The sequence below is a fragment of the Myotis daubentonii genome, chromosome 2 (genome assembly GCF_963259705.1).
Source record: "Myotis daubentonii chromosome 2, mMyoDau2.1, whole genome shotgun sequence".
In the NCBI taxonomy this organism is placed as follows: domain Eukaryota; kingdom Metazoa; phylum Chordata; class Mammalia; order Chiroptera; family Vespertilionidae; genus Myotis; species Myotis daubentonii.
Genome location: NC_081841.1, coordinates 102,455,197 through 102,470,499, shown reverse-complemented (window position 1 = coordinate 102,470,499; position 15,303 = coordinate 102,455,197). Strand labels below are relative to the sequence as shown.

Below are 15,303 nucleotides of genomic sequence, written 5' to 3'. Positions count from 1 at the left end.
GTTAGTGTATTCTTCATTTCTGATTGGTTCTTTCTTAAGTTTTCTATCTTCATTTTTATGTTCTCTATGTTTTAAAAAAATGTTTAAAAATTGATTTCAGAGAGGAAGGGACAGGGAGAGAGAGAGAAAAATCAATAATAAGGGAGAATCATTGATCGGCTGCCTCCTGCATGCCCTCTATTGGGGATTGAGCCTGCAACCTGGGCATGTTTTCAGAGCCTGAAGTTATGGGGACTTTGCTTCCTGATCAGGAATTGAACCATGACCTCCTGGCTCATAGGTCAATGCTCAGCCACTGAGCCACACCGGCTGGGCTGTTTTCCATCTCTTTATTAAAGTTCTCACTGAGTTCATCTACTCTTCTCCTAAGTTCACTAAGCATCCTTATAACCAGTGTTTTGAGCTCTGCAAGGTAGATTGCTTATCTCCATTTTGCTGAGTACTTTTTCTTGAGTTTTGTTCTGCTCTTTCATTTGAGACATGTTTCTTTGTCTCCTCATTTTGACGGACTCTGTTTGTTTCTATATATAAAGTAAATCTGCTATATCTCCTGGTCTTGATAGAGTGGCCTTATGTAGTAGGTGCATGGTGGGGCCTGGTGATAGTCTCCCTGGTCACCTGAGCAGGTGCTCCAGGTGTGTTGCTTCCTGCTGTAGTTGAGCCTTGATTCCTGTTAGCACATCAATGAGAGGGACTGACCCTCAGGCTGATTGGAGGAATGACCATGATTACAGTGGAGGAGTTGTGACCCCATGGAGCAGGAGTCACTTAAGTGGAGCTCTGGCACCTGCTAAGTCTGCCCTCTGGGTGTGTGGTTTGTGGAGGTGGCTGGATGATGCTCTGGTGTGGTCTGAACCTGACCAGGTGTGTTAGTTCTGGGTCCTCGTGGGAGGGGTTCTGGTGTAGGCCAAGGTCAGCTGCTGCCTGTGTCTGGCCTTGGGTCATCTGACATGAACTACAAAGTGATCTGAGAAGGTTGCTACTTACTGGGCTTGGAGGTGCCTAGTGAGGCTAAGCTTGGAACCAAGGCCAGCATTCATTACTGCCTATTATTGGGCAGCTTATGGCTGAGGCCAGCTGCTGCTCGTTTGGGGTTTGTGAACCTTTGAGACATTTTAGGAAAAGTCCTCAGAGTGACCTGACACTAGCCATTTGTCTGGAAAAGCCACTGGAAGTGGTTTGGGAGAGCCTGCAAGTTGGGTGGGGCAGGGTCTATGGAATCACCAAGTGAACGTGTTAACCAGGTTGATGGAGACAGCAGGCTCTGTTGGGGGAGGGCTTAACAAAGGAAAATGTGTCTGCCTGCAATTCTATCTGGGAGAAAGCTACCCCTTCAGCCCTTCCTCTGAAGCCAGATAATTTAATTCTCCCTGATAAGTCCCTGGTACTTTTCTAGCTGCTGGAGCTTAGAGTAAGTGAGTCTGTCACTGATTAAGTCCATGCAGGCCCTTTAGAGCAGGGGTGGGGAACCTTTTTTCTGCCAAGGGCCGTTTGGATATTTATAACATAATTTTCAGGCCATACAAAATTATCCACTTAAAAAGTAGCCTACTATATTTGGTCAAATTAACTCACCCCTAATGCCTTAGCAGGGCCAGACCAAATGATTTTTCGGTCTTATATGGCCTGGAGGCCGGACATTCTCTACCCCTGCTTTAGAGGAACATCTGGGACTCCTGCAGCCCTTTATCTCACTCAGCCACAATCCCTGATGGTTTTCAGAGCCAGATGTTATGGGGACTTCGCTTCCCCAAACTAAAACCCTGGGATGGAGGAGTCTATTGTGAGGCTGGGACCCCTTACTCCTCAGGGGGGATCTCCACAGTAAAGATATCCCTCCTGTTTCTTAATGGCCACCATAGTTGTGGGGCCTGCCTGTTTCATGTGTCAATCCCTTCTACCAGTTTCCACATAGCTTCTTTTGTATATCCTTAGTTTTCAGACTTCTGTTCAGCTAATCTTCAGGAAGTTCTTAATGATGGTTGTTCTATATTTTAGTTGTAATTATGATGTGCATGGGAGGAGGTGAGCACAGCCTTTACCTATTCTGCCATCTTGACAGGAATTCTATTTTTATATTTTACTTTTTAATGGCTCACAATACTCCATCATAATAAATTTTAAATTGTAGATAAAAGATCTAAAATCAGCATATTTATTGAATGGGAATGCTATTGCTAAAGAAATGCTTAAAACAGTAGACTTTATTCTTAGGGCTAATTTTTTCCTTTATTTATATTACTAACTTTTAACCAGCTCTATTTTACTTTTTCTTCTTTCTTTCCCTTTAATCCTCTCCCATGGATATTTTTCTTTCTTTTTTCCAATCCTTACCCAAGGATATTTTTCCACTGATTTTTAGAGAGACTGGAAGAGAGAGGGAAAGACAGAGAGAAATATTGATGTGAGAGAAACACATTGATTATTTGCCTATTGCACAAGCCCTGACTAGGGCCCGGGCTGGGGAAGAACATGCAACTGAGGTACATGCCCTTGACCGGAATCGAACCCGGGACCCTTTGGTCTGTAGCTGATGCTCTATCCACTGAGCTAAACTGGCTAGGGCTAACCAGCTCTATTTTATATAGAAACTGCAAAGGTAAACTTAAGTTCTATATGGCTGAATTTGTCACATAATCAAAATGCATACAATTAGAAATTTTTAAAGTAAAATTTAATTTACTAATAACTATAATTAAAACAGAATTCTTAAACAATAAACACTGATATAACATTACTCTCACATAGGTGCCTTTAGGCACAGCAGTATGTATATATCTCTCGGGGATTTGGGAACCAAATGGACGATAAAATCATGACAGACATTCTCCATATACATCCCTCTGCCCATTTCTTCAAGTTATTAGAGTTTCTCAGCTTCAGTCTTCAGTAGTATTCTTCTCTACCACTTGCCTTGAGTGATTTCCTCTACATTTATGTTTTTACAATCCCTCTATATGCTAAAGAAGGCTTTTTTCTTTAATATTTATTTTAAGTTTTAAGGAAGATTACTCAAGTACTCACCAACCCATAGGTCCCATTGTTTCTGCTCTTGTTTTCCCACGTTTTGCCTCTTTAAGCAGTTCTTCTATTGCTTTCCTGGTAGGAAAAAGGAAGAAATTTGAGAGGTAGTCACCCCACAAAATTCTAAAAATCAACTGTATGTGATCATTGGAAAGGAACAGCTCTGAAATAAATTTTCAAAATTGAGGGAGAAATTTTTTTTTGTAAATGGTTGATAGTTTTGAAGACAAAAATTTAAAAAAAGCACTTTTTATATGATGCAGTAAAAACACTAAAAAACTAAAGACAAAATGACAAACTATATCCATATTAAAAATGTTCAAATGCATTATTTTTCTAAGAAATATAAATTAACCCAACAATAATGAGACTGTTTTTGTCATCTGTGATGGAATAGAGAAATGGATATTCTTTTCTCTACTAATGGGGACTGAAACTGACATAACATTTCTAGAGGACAATTTGATAACATGATAGAGTCTTAAAAAAAAATGCATACCTGCTGACCTAAAAATTCCACTTTATCCTATGAAATACTGAAATAAGTATGCAAAACCATATGTATGAAGACAGTCATTAAACAACTTTTTAACAACTTAAGAAAAATAGAAAACTTAAATGTTTACTAAAAAAGGCTTAGCTAAATGGCATATCCATATAGTAGAAGATTAGGTAGTCATTAAAAATGAAGACAGCCTGGCTGATATGGCTCAGTGGTTGAGTGTTGATGTATGAACCAGGAGTTCATGGTTCAATTCCCTGTTAGGGCATATGCTGGGTTTTGGGTTTGATCTCCAATAGGGGGCATGCAGGAGGCAGCAGATCAATAATTCTCTCTCATCCTTGATGTTACTATCTCTCTCTCCCTCTCCCTTCCTCTCTGAAAGCAATACAAACACACACACACACACTCACACTAGAGGCCCGGTGCACGAAATTCGTGCACGGGTGCAGTCCCTAGGCCTGGCCAGCAATCGAAGTGTGAGTCATCGGGCCCCCGCCCAGCTCCCTCAGCGCATGGAAGCCAGGCGGCCCCACACTCCGCCGCTGGTCGCCGTCTGCAGGGCGATCAGTGGGGTGATCAGGTCCCGCTTGCACCCGCCTTGGCCTGGCACTGCCTGCTCACCTGCTCCAGCATCCCGCCACAGTGCCGCTCTCATCGGGGCCCACTGGGGCTGGCAGGACCTCCACTGCCATCCGTTGCCAGCGCTGCATTGCCAATACCCGCCATGTTCTGTGCCGCCCCCCTAGTAGTCAGCGCATGTCATAGCAAGCGGCCAAACTCCCGGTCGAGGGGACAATTTGCATATTAGGCTTTTATTATATAAGGATATTTTAAAATGAAGACAAATGAATACTTGGAACAGAAGACACTCATAACATATTTAGTATATAAAACTGGGTAGAAAACAATGTATGGGGTGGGCAAAAGTAGGTTTACAGTTGCATGTGAAATAGTTTAATCTTGTATTAATTATTTTTTTAAATTATTTTTTAAAATATATTTTATTGATTTATTACAGAGAGGAAGGGAGAGGGATAGAGAGTTAGAAACATTGATGAGAGAGAAACACCGATCAGCTGCCTCCTGCACACTTCTGCCCGCAACCAAGGTACATGCCCTTGACTGGAATCGAACCTGGGACCCTTGAGTCCGCAGGCCAACACTCTATCTGCTGAGCCAAACCGGTTGGGCCTTGTATTATTTATTAATTATAGTATTTGTTATGAACTGTAAACCTACGTTTGTCAACCCCTGTATATAAGATACTCTTAAATTTATTATTGCATAGGAAAACATTTGGAGAGATGTTATCAATACGGTAAGGTGAGTTTTGGGGTGATTTTTATTTTTCTGTTTGTTTCTCTGAGTTTTCTATTTTTTCTTGAGTGAATCTATATAAAGAGATTTAAAAATACCCAAAAACTTATTTACCAACCATATTCTGGGACTTACTATGTCTAAGATATTGTGCAAGGTGCTAGGGTAGTAAATAGAAAGATGATCACCCCTGACTTTATTACTTCTGACATATCCTATCTAATAAAGAGGGAATATGCTAATTGACCCCCATGCTGTCGCAAAGATGGAGGCACCCACAGCCAATAAGGAGGGAATATGCTAACTGACTGCCCCACCTTCAAAGATGGCAGCGTCCACAGCCACAAGATGGCTGGCAGGGGAGGGCAGTTGTGGGCGATTCAGGACAGCAGGGGAGGGCAGTTAGGGGTGACCAGGCCAGCAGGGGAGGGCAGTTGGGGTCAACCAGGCCTGCAGGGGAGGGCAGTTGAGGGGGACCAGGCCAGCAGGGGAGGGTAGTTAGGAGTGACCGAGCCAGCAGGAAAGGGCAGTTGGGGGGGACTGGGCCAGCAGGGGAGGGAAGTTAGGGGCAACCGGGCCAGCAGGGGAGCAGTTAGGTGTCGATCAGGCTGGCAGAGGAGTGGTTAGGGGGCGATCAGGCTGGCAGGCAGAAGCAGTTAGGGGCAATCAGGCAGGCAGGCAGTTGGGAGCCAGCAGTCCCGGATTGTGAGAGGGATCCCAGAATGGATAGGGATGGAGAGGGTGCAGGCTGTGGTGAGGGACACCCTTCTCCAGTGCACGAATTTCATGCATTGGGCCTCTAGTAAATAAGAAGTTAAGAAAAAAAAGGGGTAGAAGGGTGTAAACAAATATAGTTTTGGTCCAAAGGCAGAACTATAAATCTAATTAGAATGTTTTGAAACTGGATAACTATATATTGATTCTATACAAAAACATTTAATTACCAACCATATTCTGGGGCTTACTGTTATAGTACTACTCTAGATACTATCTACCATTTCGCAAATGATATTAACATTCTGTTAGCTTATAAAAATATTTTATTTTATCAAAGCATGCACATAGCTTAAAAAGACAAATACCACATTGTTTGCGGGTAGTTTTTATCGCGTGCTAACAGGTGGCGTGGGCCATTTTTGCTAATTTTTTGCACAAATGGCAACGTTCAGTAAAATTACGATAACTTTAGTTTACGTATTTATACGTTACCCGCATTCTACCGCTAGTCTATAAAAAACGTATTAATACGTGTCCCGCGCTCTACTACACTGGTAAAACGTATAAATACATAAAACGTATAAATACGTTTCCCGCATACAATGTGATACTAGCCCAGCTGGTGTGGCTCAGTGGTTGAGTATTGACTTATGAACCAGGAGGTCATGGTTTGATTCCCAGTCAGGGTGCCTGCCTGGGTTCCAGGCTCAATCCTCAGTGTGGGGTATGCAGAAGGCAGCCAATCAATGATTCTCTCTCATCATTGATGTTTCTATCTCTCTCTCCTCCCTTTCTCTCTGGAATCAACAAAACTATATTAAACAAACAAACAAAAGGACAAATACTATTTAAAGACTCGTAATAAAATGAAGCAGTCTTGTGTATCATTTGTCCCTATCCACCAAAAAAATTTTTTTCAACAATTTTTAATCTGTTTCTCTTGGTATTTACTTACATATACCTAATAGTATGCTTTCAAACTGTTCATCACCCTCTTAATATTCAACAGATATATCTGGCTATTTTTCTGTAACTTACACATTTTTCAATAAACTTATTAATAGTAAGACCTTTAAAAAAATGCCTTTTCAGGTAACTCAGCAGCATGACACTTTCTTTTTTTTTTTTTCTTAAAAATATGGAACGCTTCATGAATTTGAGTGTCATCCTTGCGCAGGGGCCATGCTAATCTTCTCTGTATTGTTCCAATTTTAGTATATGTGCTGCCGAAGCGAGCACAGCATGACACTTCCTAATCCATTCTGGGAGGACCCACTGACAGGGTCAATGAAGAACTAAAACATTAACCAACTGTGCACCTTCTTACCCCCCAACTTGCTCAATGAGGTTATGTTTCACAGCCCAACCTGCTGGTATGAGTTGATGAATGCATCTGATTACCACACAAGCTTCTCCTTCCACCTCTTTAAAATAAGAATACTACACACCCTATTGATGTGATCTGAGGTTAAAAAATAATTAAGGAAAAACTTGTTTGGACAGTTCCCCAATATGAATAAACTATGTATCGATTATAAATAAATTAGAATGCATTTTCCCATAAAAACTTGGTTAAAATATTTGGTTAGCTTTCTGGACAAGCCAATTTGTGTCATAATTCAGCTGAAATATTATATGTCTGCAGGAAACAATACTCAGTTAGGAACTTTGTAGGGACCCTGAAGGGCTTGCCTCATGCAGTATTTCATAAAAAATTTATCCTATCCAGCTCTGAAACAGATCTTTTTTTCATCCTTATAGATGTAAGTACAAAATATCAAAGGATAAGAATATTCCAAATACACTTCCTTATTCCCATCAATTAGTGTGGTATTTTCCAAATAAAAACAGGTAGTCAATCATATTTGGATTCACCCATGTGCTCTCTCTCCTCCTAACAACAAAAGCAATCCTACATAATAAAAGGCTAATATACAAATAGACTGAACGGCAGAACAACCGAACAACCGGTTGCTATGACATGTGCTGACCACAAGGGGGCGTGCATGGAGCATGGTGGGCATCGGCAGCAGGCGGTAGAGCATGGAACATGGCGAGTGTTGGCCGTGGCGAGATGGTGGAGCAGGTGAGCAGGGGTGCCAGACCAAGGTGAGGCGCCGGTCTCTGTCATACGGGTGAGCCTCTGATGGTTACTGAAAATTCTTTGTTCCCACGTGCCACGGTCCTGCCCAGCGCCCGCACCCGCTGCTAGCACTGGAGCTCACACCTGCTGCCTGCGTCTGGCGCTGGCCCAATTGCTTGATGCCGTCAGTGAGTGCGAGCGGCGTCTGCCAGTCCTGATTGCCCCTGAGGGCTTCTCCACCTTCCCCCTTCTCCTGAGGAGCAATCGGGGCAGCCGCCGCCACTTGCACCCGCTGATGATGCCAGCAGCGGGTGCGAGTGGGGCCGGCGCCGTCAGCACATGGGAGCAGTGGTGGCAGGAGCAGGGCTGCCAGCAGAGAGGGGACCAAGGTTCACGGCGGGAGGATCCAGGCAGGGGCGCGGAGTATGGGCCGAGACCCAACCCTGGGCCCACCACAGCCTCGCGGCCCACAGTTCCTTTCAAGGTGCATGAATTCATGCACTGGGCCTCTGGTTAAAAAATAATTAAGGAAAAACTTGTTTGGACAGTTCCCCAATATGAATAAACTATGTATTGATTATAAATAAATTAGAATGCATTTTCCCATAAAAACTTGGTTAAAATATTTGGTTAGCTTTCTGGACAAGCCAATTTGTGTCATAATTCAGCTGAAATGTTATATGTCTGCAGTAAACAATACTCAGTTAGAAACTTTGTAGGGACCCTGAAGGTATATTCCAGGCACTGTCTAAAGCTATGAAGTTTGATACTGATTCTTTGGTAGTTTTGATTTATTTAAAACTATCTCCAACACTGTTGTTAACTTTATTTGCTGTGATAAAGGAAATTTTCTGATTTACAACTACAATCAAAGGGAAAAGAAGGTATATGCATCAGAAAAAATGCCTGAGGTGAAACAAAGTCATCTGTGTTGAAAGATGATAAAAGGTGGGGCTCAACTGGATGGGGATGGCATTCAGACATCCCCGTCTTTTCGTGGGTAAAGCCCACAACAAATGTGGGAAGCAGTACCCCATACATATGGTTGGGGTTCACCCAAGTTACGGATTTATAATTGATTTGACTAACTTGCCCAAGGTAATATTGCTAATGATCAGAGAAGAGGAGAAACAAAAGGACCCATGTGTTTATGGCTATGGATTTCCTGGTCTATTATACTTCCTATCTCTTCCACAAACATTTGCACAGCAAGTCCCAGAGAAGACATTTTCTCTTTATCATTAAAAGAGGCAAAAATAAAATACATGAAAAAAAAACAACAAAAGTTTTAATAGAGTTACCATTGCTTCCACACTCATTCGAGGAGAACTGGGTGACATTGTGATCCTAGAGAGCAGAAGGAATGAAGGACTGCTCACTGCTTTGTCCTAAGAATGTTTTTTTTTTTTAAATTAAATCTTTATTGTTCAGATTATTACATTTGTTCCTCATTTTTCCACCCATAACTCCCCTCCTCCCAGTTCCTGCCCCACCCTCTGCCCTCACTCCCCACCCACTGTCCTCATCCATAGGTGCACAACTTTTGTCCAGTCTCTTTCCGCATCTCCCACACCCCTTTCCCCCCCAAGAATAGTCAGTCCATTCCCTTTCTATGTCCCTGATTCTATTATGATAACCAGATTATTTATTCACTTGATTCTTAGATTCACTTGTTGATAGATGCATATTTGTTGTTCATAATTTGTATCTTTACCTTTTTCTTCTTCTTCCTCTTCTTAAAGGATACCTTTCAGCATTTCATATAATACTGGTTTGGTGGTGATGAACTCCTTTAGCTTTTCCTTATCTGTGAAGCTCTTTATCTGACCTTCAGTTCTGAATGATAGCTTTGCTGGATAAAGTAATCTTGGTTGTAGGTTCTTGGTATTCATCACTTTGAATATTTCTTGCCATTCCCTTCTGGCCTGCAAAGTTTCTGTTGAGAAATCAGCTGACAGTCGTATGGGTATTCCCTTGTAGGTAACTGACTGTCTTTCTCTTGCTGCTTTTAGGATTCTCTCTTTGTCTTTTGCTCTTGGCATTTTAATTATGATGTGTCTTGGTGTGGTCCTCTTTGGATTCCTTTTGTTTGGGGTTCTCGGCGCTTCCTGGACCTGTAAGTCTATTTCTTTCACCAGGTGGGGGAAGTTTTCTGTCATTATTTCTTCAAATAGGTTTTCAATATCTTGCTCTCTCTCATCTTCTGGCACCCCTATAATTCGGATGTTGGTACGCTTGAAGTTGTCCCAGAGGATCCTTACACTATCTTCGTATTTTCGGATTCTTTTTTCATTTTGCTTTTCCAGTTGGGTGTTTTTTGCTTCTTCGCGTTTTGAATCTTTGACTTGATTCTTGTGATCCTCTGGTCTGCTGTTGGGTGTCTGTATAATATTCTTTATTTCAGTCAGTGTATGCTTAATTTCTAGTTGGTTCTTTATCACAACATCGAGGGTCTCATTAGATTTCTTGAGGATCTCACTACATTTATTGGCGGTCTCACCAGTCTTTTCGAGGGCCTTACTAAGTTTATCGGCAGCTTCTAGACAGTTCTTGAGAGACCTTAAAAGTGTGGTTTTGAGCTCTATATCTTCCATTTCTGACATTTGCGTCCTGTTTCTTTGTCTCCGCATTTTTTTATCTTTTCTTGGTGCACCCCCTAGTGGTCTTTCTGCGCAGTCTTGTAGTTAAGCCTTGATTGTTGTCGGTAATACCAGGGGTGATTTGACCTCCAGGCTAACTGGCTATGAGAGTCCGCTGTGTCCGCAGTGGGAGAGCTTCGGTGCTGGATCTCTAGGGCGGTGCTAATCTAGCGTTTGCCTGAGGCTATCCGGCAAATGGCTCTGCACAGGGCTTGGGCGGGGCGGGTCCCCGGGGATCTACAGGGCGGGCTGGAGCGAGCAGTTATGGCTGCTCTCAGTTCCGTCCCTAGGGGCTCTGCCTCTCAGAGTCCCAGCAACCGCTGCAAGCCTCGGAGAGAAAGCTGCCTTCGAGTTCCGACCGAAGCCAGACAGTCCCGCTTCTCCCGTTTGAGTCTGGGTCCCCAGAGACTCGCCGGATCTGGAGCTCAGAGTCTGAAACTCCCTCCCGATTGAAAACAACTGCGCCCTCTGCCGCCAGTTGTGACTAGGGGCAGCGCCCAAACCCCGATCGCCCTGCGGCTCTGTGTGTGACAGGGGCTGGGGCCACAACCTATCTGCCCTGCTCTGTGCCTGATAGGGGGGAGCTCCCCGACCCCCTGATCGCCTTGCGGCTCTGTGTGTGAAAGGGTGTGGTGCCTCAACCCCCTGATCAGCCCTGCTCTGTGTGTGACAGGGTGCGGTGCCCCAACCCCCCCGCCCTGCCGGGCCAGGCTCTGTGTGTGACGGGGTAGAGCCATAACCTCCCCATCAGCCCTGGCTTGAGTGTGACAGTGGTGGCGCCCCGACCACCAGATCGGCCCTGCTCTGTAGGTAATAGAGGGTGGCACCCCAACCCCCACCTCCCACGGGCCCTGCTCTGTGTGTAATGGGGTAGAGCCATAACCTCCCCATCGGCCCTGCCCTGAGTGTGACAGTGGCGGCGTCCCAACCCCCTGATCAGCCCTGCTCTGTGGGTGATAGAGGGCGGCGCCCCAACTCCGTGATCTGCCCTGCCCTGAGTGTGACAGGGAGCAGTGCCCCAACTCCCCTATCGGCCCTACTCTGTGAGTGACAGTGGGGAGCTCCTCAACCCCCTGATCGGCCCAGCTCTGTGCACAACAGGGGGGAGCTCCCCAACCCCTTGATTGACCCTGCTCTGTGCGTGACAGGGTATGGAGCCCCAACCCCCCTGATGGGCCCTGCTCTGTGCGTGACAGGGGGCAGTGCCCCAACCCCCTGATTGGCCCTGCTCTGTGCATGACAGGGTACGGAGCCCCAACCTCCCGATGGGCCCTGCTCTGTGTGTGACGGGGTGGTGCCGCAACCTCCCCATCGACCCTGCCTTGAGTGTGACGGGGTGGTGCCCCAACCCCCAAATCGGCCCTACCCTGAGCGTGACTGAGGGTGGCATCGCCACCTCCCAATCTGCCCTGCTCTGTGCATGACAGGGGAAGGCACCCCAACTCCCCAGTCGGCCCTGCTCTGAGCCCGATCAGGGGCTGCACCTAGGGATTGGGCCTGCCCTCTGCCACCAGGGAGCAGGCCTAAGCCAGCAGGTCATTATCTCCCGAGGGGTCCCAGACTGCGAGAGGGCACAGGCCTGGCTGAGGGATCCCATCTCCCCGCCGAGTGCACAAATTTTTGTGCACCGGGCCTCTAGTCTACACTAATGAAAGACAAAGATGCTAATTGACTGTACCTTCGCTATGCCCAAGCCACGCCCACCAGCCAATCAGAAAGACTATATGCAAATTAACCCAATCAAGATGGCGGCCGGAAGCCACAGAGCTGGAGCAAGCAGGAAGCAAGCAGGAGGCTTGGTTGCCCCGGCAATGGAGGAGGCCAAGCTTCCCGCCTGCTCTGGCCGGCTGTGGCCTCCGCAAAAAGCAACGAAGTTTCAATTACAGAAGCTAAATAAATCCCAGATACCTGCTTCCAGCCAGCCTCCACTGGGAGCTTGGGTGGCTGGGGGCTGTGGCCAGCCTGCAAACAGCCATCAGCCCCTCACCCAGGATTGCCACACCCTCATGGGGTGAGGGTCCCTGCTGGGGGCTTGGCCAGCCTGCAAACAGCCATCAGCCCTTCACCCATTATGGCCGGGCACCCCAGTGGGGACCCCTACCCTGAAGGGGCCGTGGCCAGCCTGCAAACAGCCATCAGCCCCTCACCCAGGATGGCCACACCCTTAAGGGGTGAGGGTCCCTGCTGGTGGGCTTGGCCAGCTTGCAAACAGCCATCAGCCCCTCACCCAGACTGGCCAGGAACCCCAGCAGGACCCTCTACCCTGCAGGGGGTGTGGCCAGCCTGAAAATGACCCTCAGCCCCTCACCCAGGCTGGCCAGGCACCCCAGCAGGAACCCCCCACCCCCTGAAGGGGCTGTGGCCAGCCTGCAAACAGCCATTAGCCTCTCACCCAGGCTGGCCAGGCACCCCAGTAGGATCCCCCTCCCTGAAGGGGGTGTGGCCAGTCTGAAAACGGCCCTCAGCCCCTCACCCAGGCTGGCCAGGCACCCCAGCGTGACCCCACCCTGATCCGGAACACCCTTCAGGGCAAACCAGCCGTCGCCCACCCATGCACCAGGCCTCTATCCTATATAATAAAAGGGTAAAATGCAAATTGACCCTAACAGCAGAGCGACTGGGAATCATTGGTCACTATGACACACACTGACCACCAGGGGGCAGATGCTCAATGCAGGAGCTGCCCTCCGGTGGTCAGTGTGCTCCCACAGGGGGAGCTCTGCTCAGCCACAAGCCACGCTGACGGCTGCCAGTACAGTGGCAGTGCTGGGAGCCTCTCCCGCCTCCTCAGCAGCACTAAGGATGTCCGACTGCAGCTAGGCCTGCTCCCCACTGGCAAGTGGACATCCCCCGAGGGCTCCCAGGCTGCCAGAGGGATGTCTGACTGCCAACTTAGGCCCAATCCCCCGGGGAGCGGGCCTAAGCCAGCAGGTGGTCATTCCCCAAGGGGTCCCAGACTGTGAGAGGGCACAGGCTGGGCTGAGGGATCCTCCCGAGTGCACAAATTTTTGTGCACCAGGCCTCTAGTAGCTGTAATAAAGGCCACCCTAGAAGAATTCAACAGTAGACTAGAGGAGGCTGAGGGCCAAACCAATGAGCTAGAAAACAAGCTAGAAACACACACACAATCAAAGCAGCAATTGGAAAAAAAATTAAAAAGCAGGAGAGTTTAAGGGAACTTTGGGACAACATGAAATGAAACAATATCCACATAATAAGGGTGCCAGAAGGAAAAGAAGCTGAGCAAGGACCAGAAAACCTGTGTGAAGAAATAATGACAGAAAATTTTCCTGACTTCGTGAAGAAAAAAGTCATACAAATCCAGGAAGCACAGAGTCCCAATCAAGATGAACCAAAAAAGACCTACACCAAGACACATCATAATTAAAATGACAAAGAAAGACAAAGAAAGAACCTTAAAGGCTGCAAGAAAGAGACAGAAAGTTACCTACAGGGGAACTCCCATTAGACCAGCAGTTCTCAACCTGTGGGTTGCGACCCCTTTGGCGGTCGAACGACCCTTTCACAGGGGTCGCCTAAGACCATCCTGCATATCAGATATTTACATTACGATTCATAACAGTAGCAACATTACAGTTATGAAGAAGCAACGAAAATAATTTTATGGTTGGGTCACAACATGAGGAACTGTATTTAAAGGGCCAGAAGGTTAAGAACCACTGCATTAGACTATTAGTTGAGTTCTCAATAGAAACACTTCAGGCTAGAAGGGAGTGGCATAAGGTCTACAAAATAATGAATACCAAGAAACTGAATCCAAGACTACTCTATCCAGCAAGGCTATCATTCAAAACAGAAGGTGACAGTAGGAGCTTCACAGACAAAAAAAGGCTAAAGGAGTTTATTACTACCAAACCAGCAATGCAAGAAATGTTAAAGGGACAGCCGCAATGAGAAGAAATATATATAGAGAGAAACATAGGCATAAAGAATTAAAATGGCAATAAATAAGTACCTATCAATAATAACCTTAAATGTAAATGGATTAAATGCTCTAATCAGAAGATATACGGAAGCTGAATGGATAAGAAAACATGACCCATATATACATGCTGTCTACAAGAGACCCACCTCAGAACAAAAGACTTACACAGAATGAAAGTGAAGGGATGAAAATTTATTTTTCCATGCAAATGGAAATTTAAAAAAAGCTGGAGTAGCAATACTAGTATCTGACAAAATAGACTTCAAAATGAAAGCCATAACAAGAGAAAATGACGGGCATTGCAAAATACTAATAGGATCAATACAACAGGGGGATATAACCCTGGTAAATATATACGCACCCAATATAGGAGCACCCAAATACATAAATAAACTTCTGGAGGACTTCAAGGAAAAGATCAACAGCAATACCATCATAGTAGGGGACTGTTACACACCACTGATGGCATTCTCATACACCAATAAAGAACTCTCAGAAGAAGAAACTTAAAAAAAAAAATCCTATTTACCACTGCAACAAAAACATTTAAGATACTTAGGAATAAACTTAACCAAGGAAGCAAAAGGCCTATACTCAGAAAACTATAGAACACTGAAAAAAGAGATAGAAAGGGATATAAACAAGTGGAAGAACATACCATGTTCATGGATTGGTAGAATTAACATTAAAATATCCATACTACCCAAAGCAATATATAGATTCAATGCAATCCCTATTATAATACCAACTAGTGGCGCGCTGCACGAAGATTCACGCAATAGGCCTTCCTTCCCCTGGCTGCCAGCACCGGTTTTCCTCCAGCACCTGGGACCCAGGCCTTTGGTCCGGCTGCAGCAGTGAGGCTTGGCTTCTCTGCTCCAGCTGCTCTCAGCCCCTCCTTTTTTTTTTCCAGCTCCTCGAGCACAGCCCAGGGTAGGCTGGAAGCCTGGATCACTCCCAGTGACCCAGACCCCCAGCCCCTTCTTGAGCGGAACACAGGCCCGCAGCTCCTCCTTAAGCGGAGCCCAGGGCAGGCTGGAAGCCTGGGTTGCCCCCGGCGACCCAGGCCCCC

The 15,303-nt window shown here is 45.9% G+C and overlaps 1 protein-coding gene and 1 non-coding gene across 3 annotated transcripts in view; both read right to left on the bottom strand.

The window, feature by feature from the left end:
- Positions 1-15,303, bottom strand: part of LOC132228136 (protein POLR1D) — a 58,425-nt gene that overhangs the window by 14,619 nt on the left and 28,503 nt on the right. Inside the window, exons 2-3 of one of the 2 annotated variants that reach the window (XM_059684074.1) lie at positions 8,948-8,993; positions 3,025-3,099 (exon numbers count right to left, since the gene is read on the bottom strand). In XM_059684074.1, coding sequence (XP_059540057.1) covers positions 3,025-3,041 — 17 coding nt within the window. In that variant the 5' untranslated portion in view covers positions 3,042-3,099; positions 8,948-8,993. The remainder of the gene's footprint in view (positions 1-3,024; positions 3,100-8,947; positions 8,994-15,303) is intronic. The other variant, XM_059684073.1, reaches the window with a different exon arrangement.
- LOC132228846 (U6 spliceosomal RNA) lies at positions 6,696-6,802 on the bottom strand. Its single transcript, XR_009451456.1, has one exon. It is a non-coding gene; the product is annotated as a U6 spliceosomal RNA (small nuclear RNA).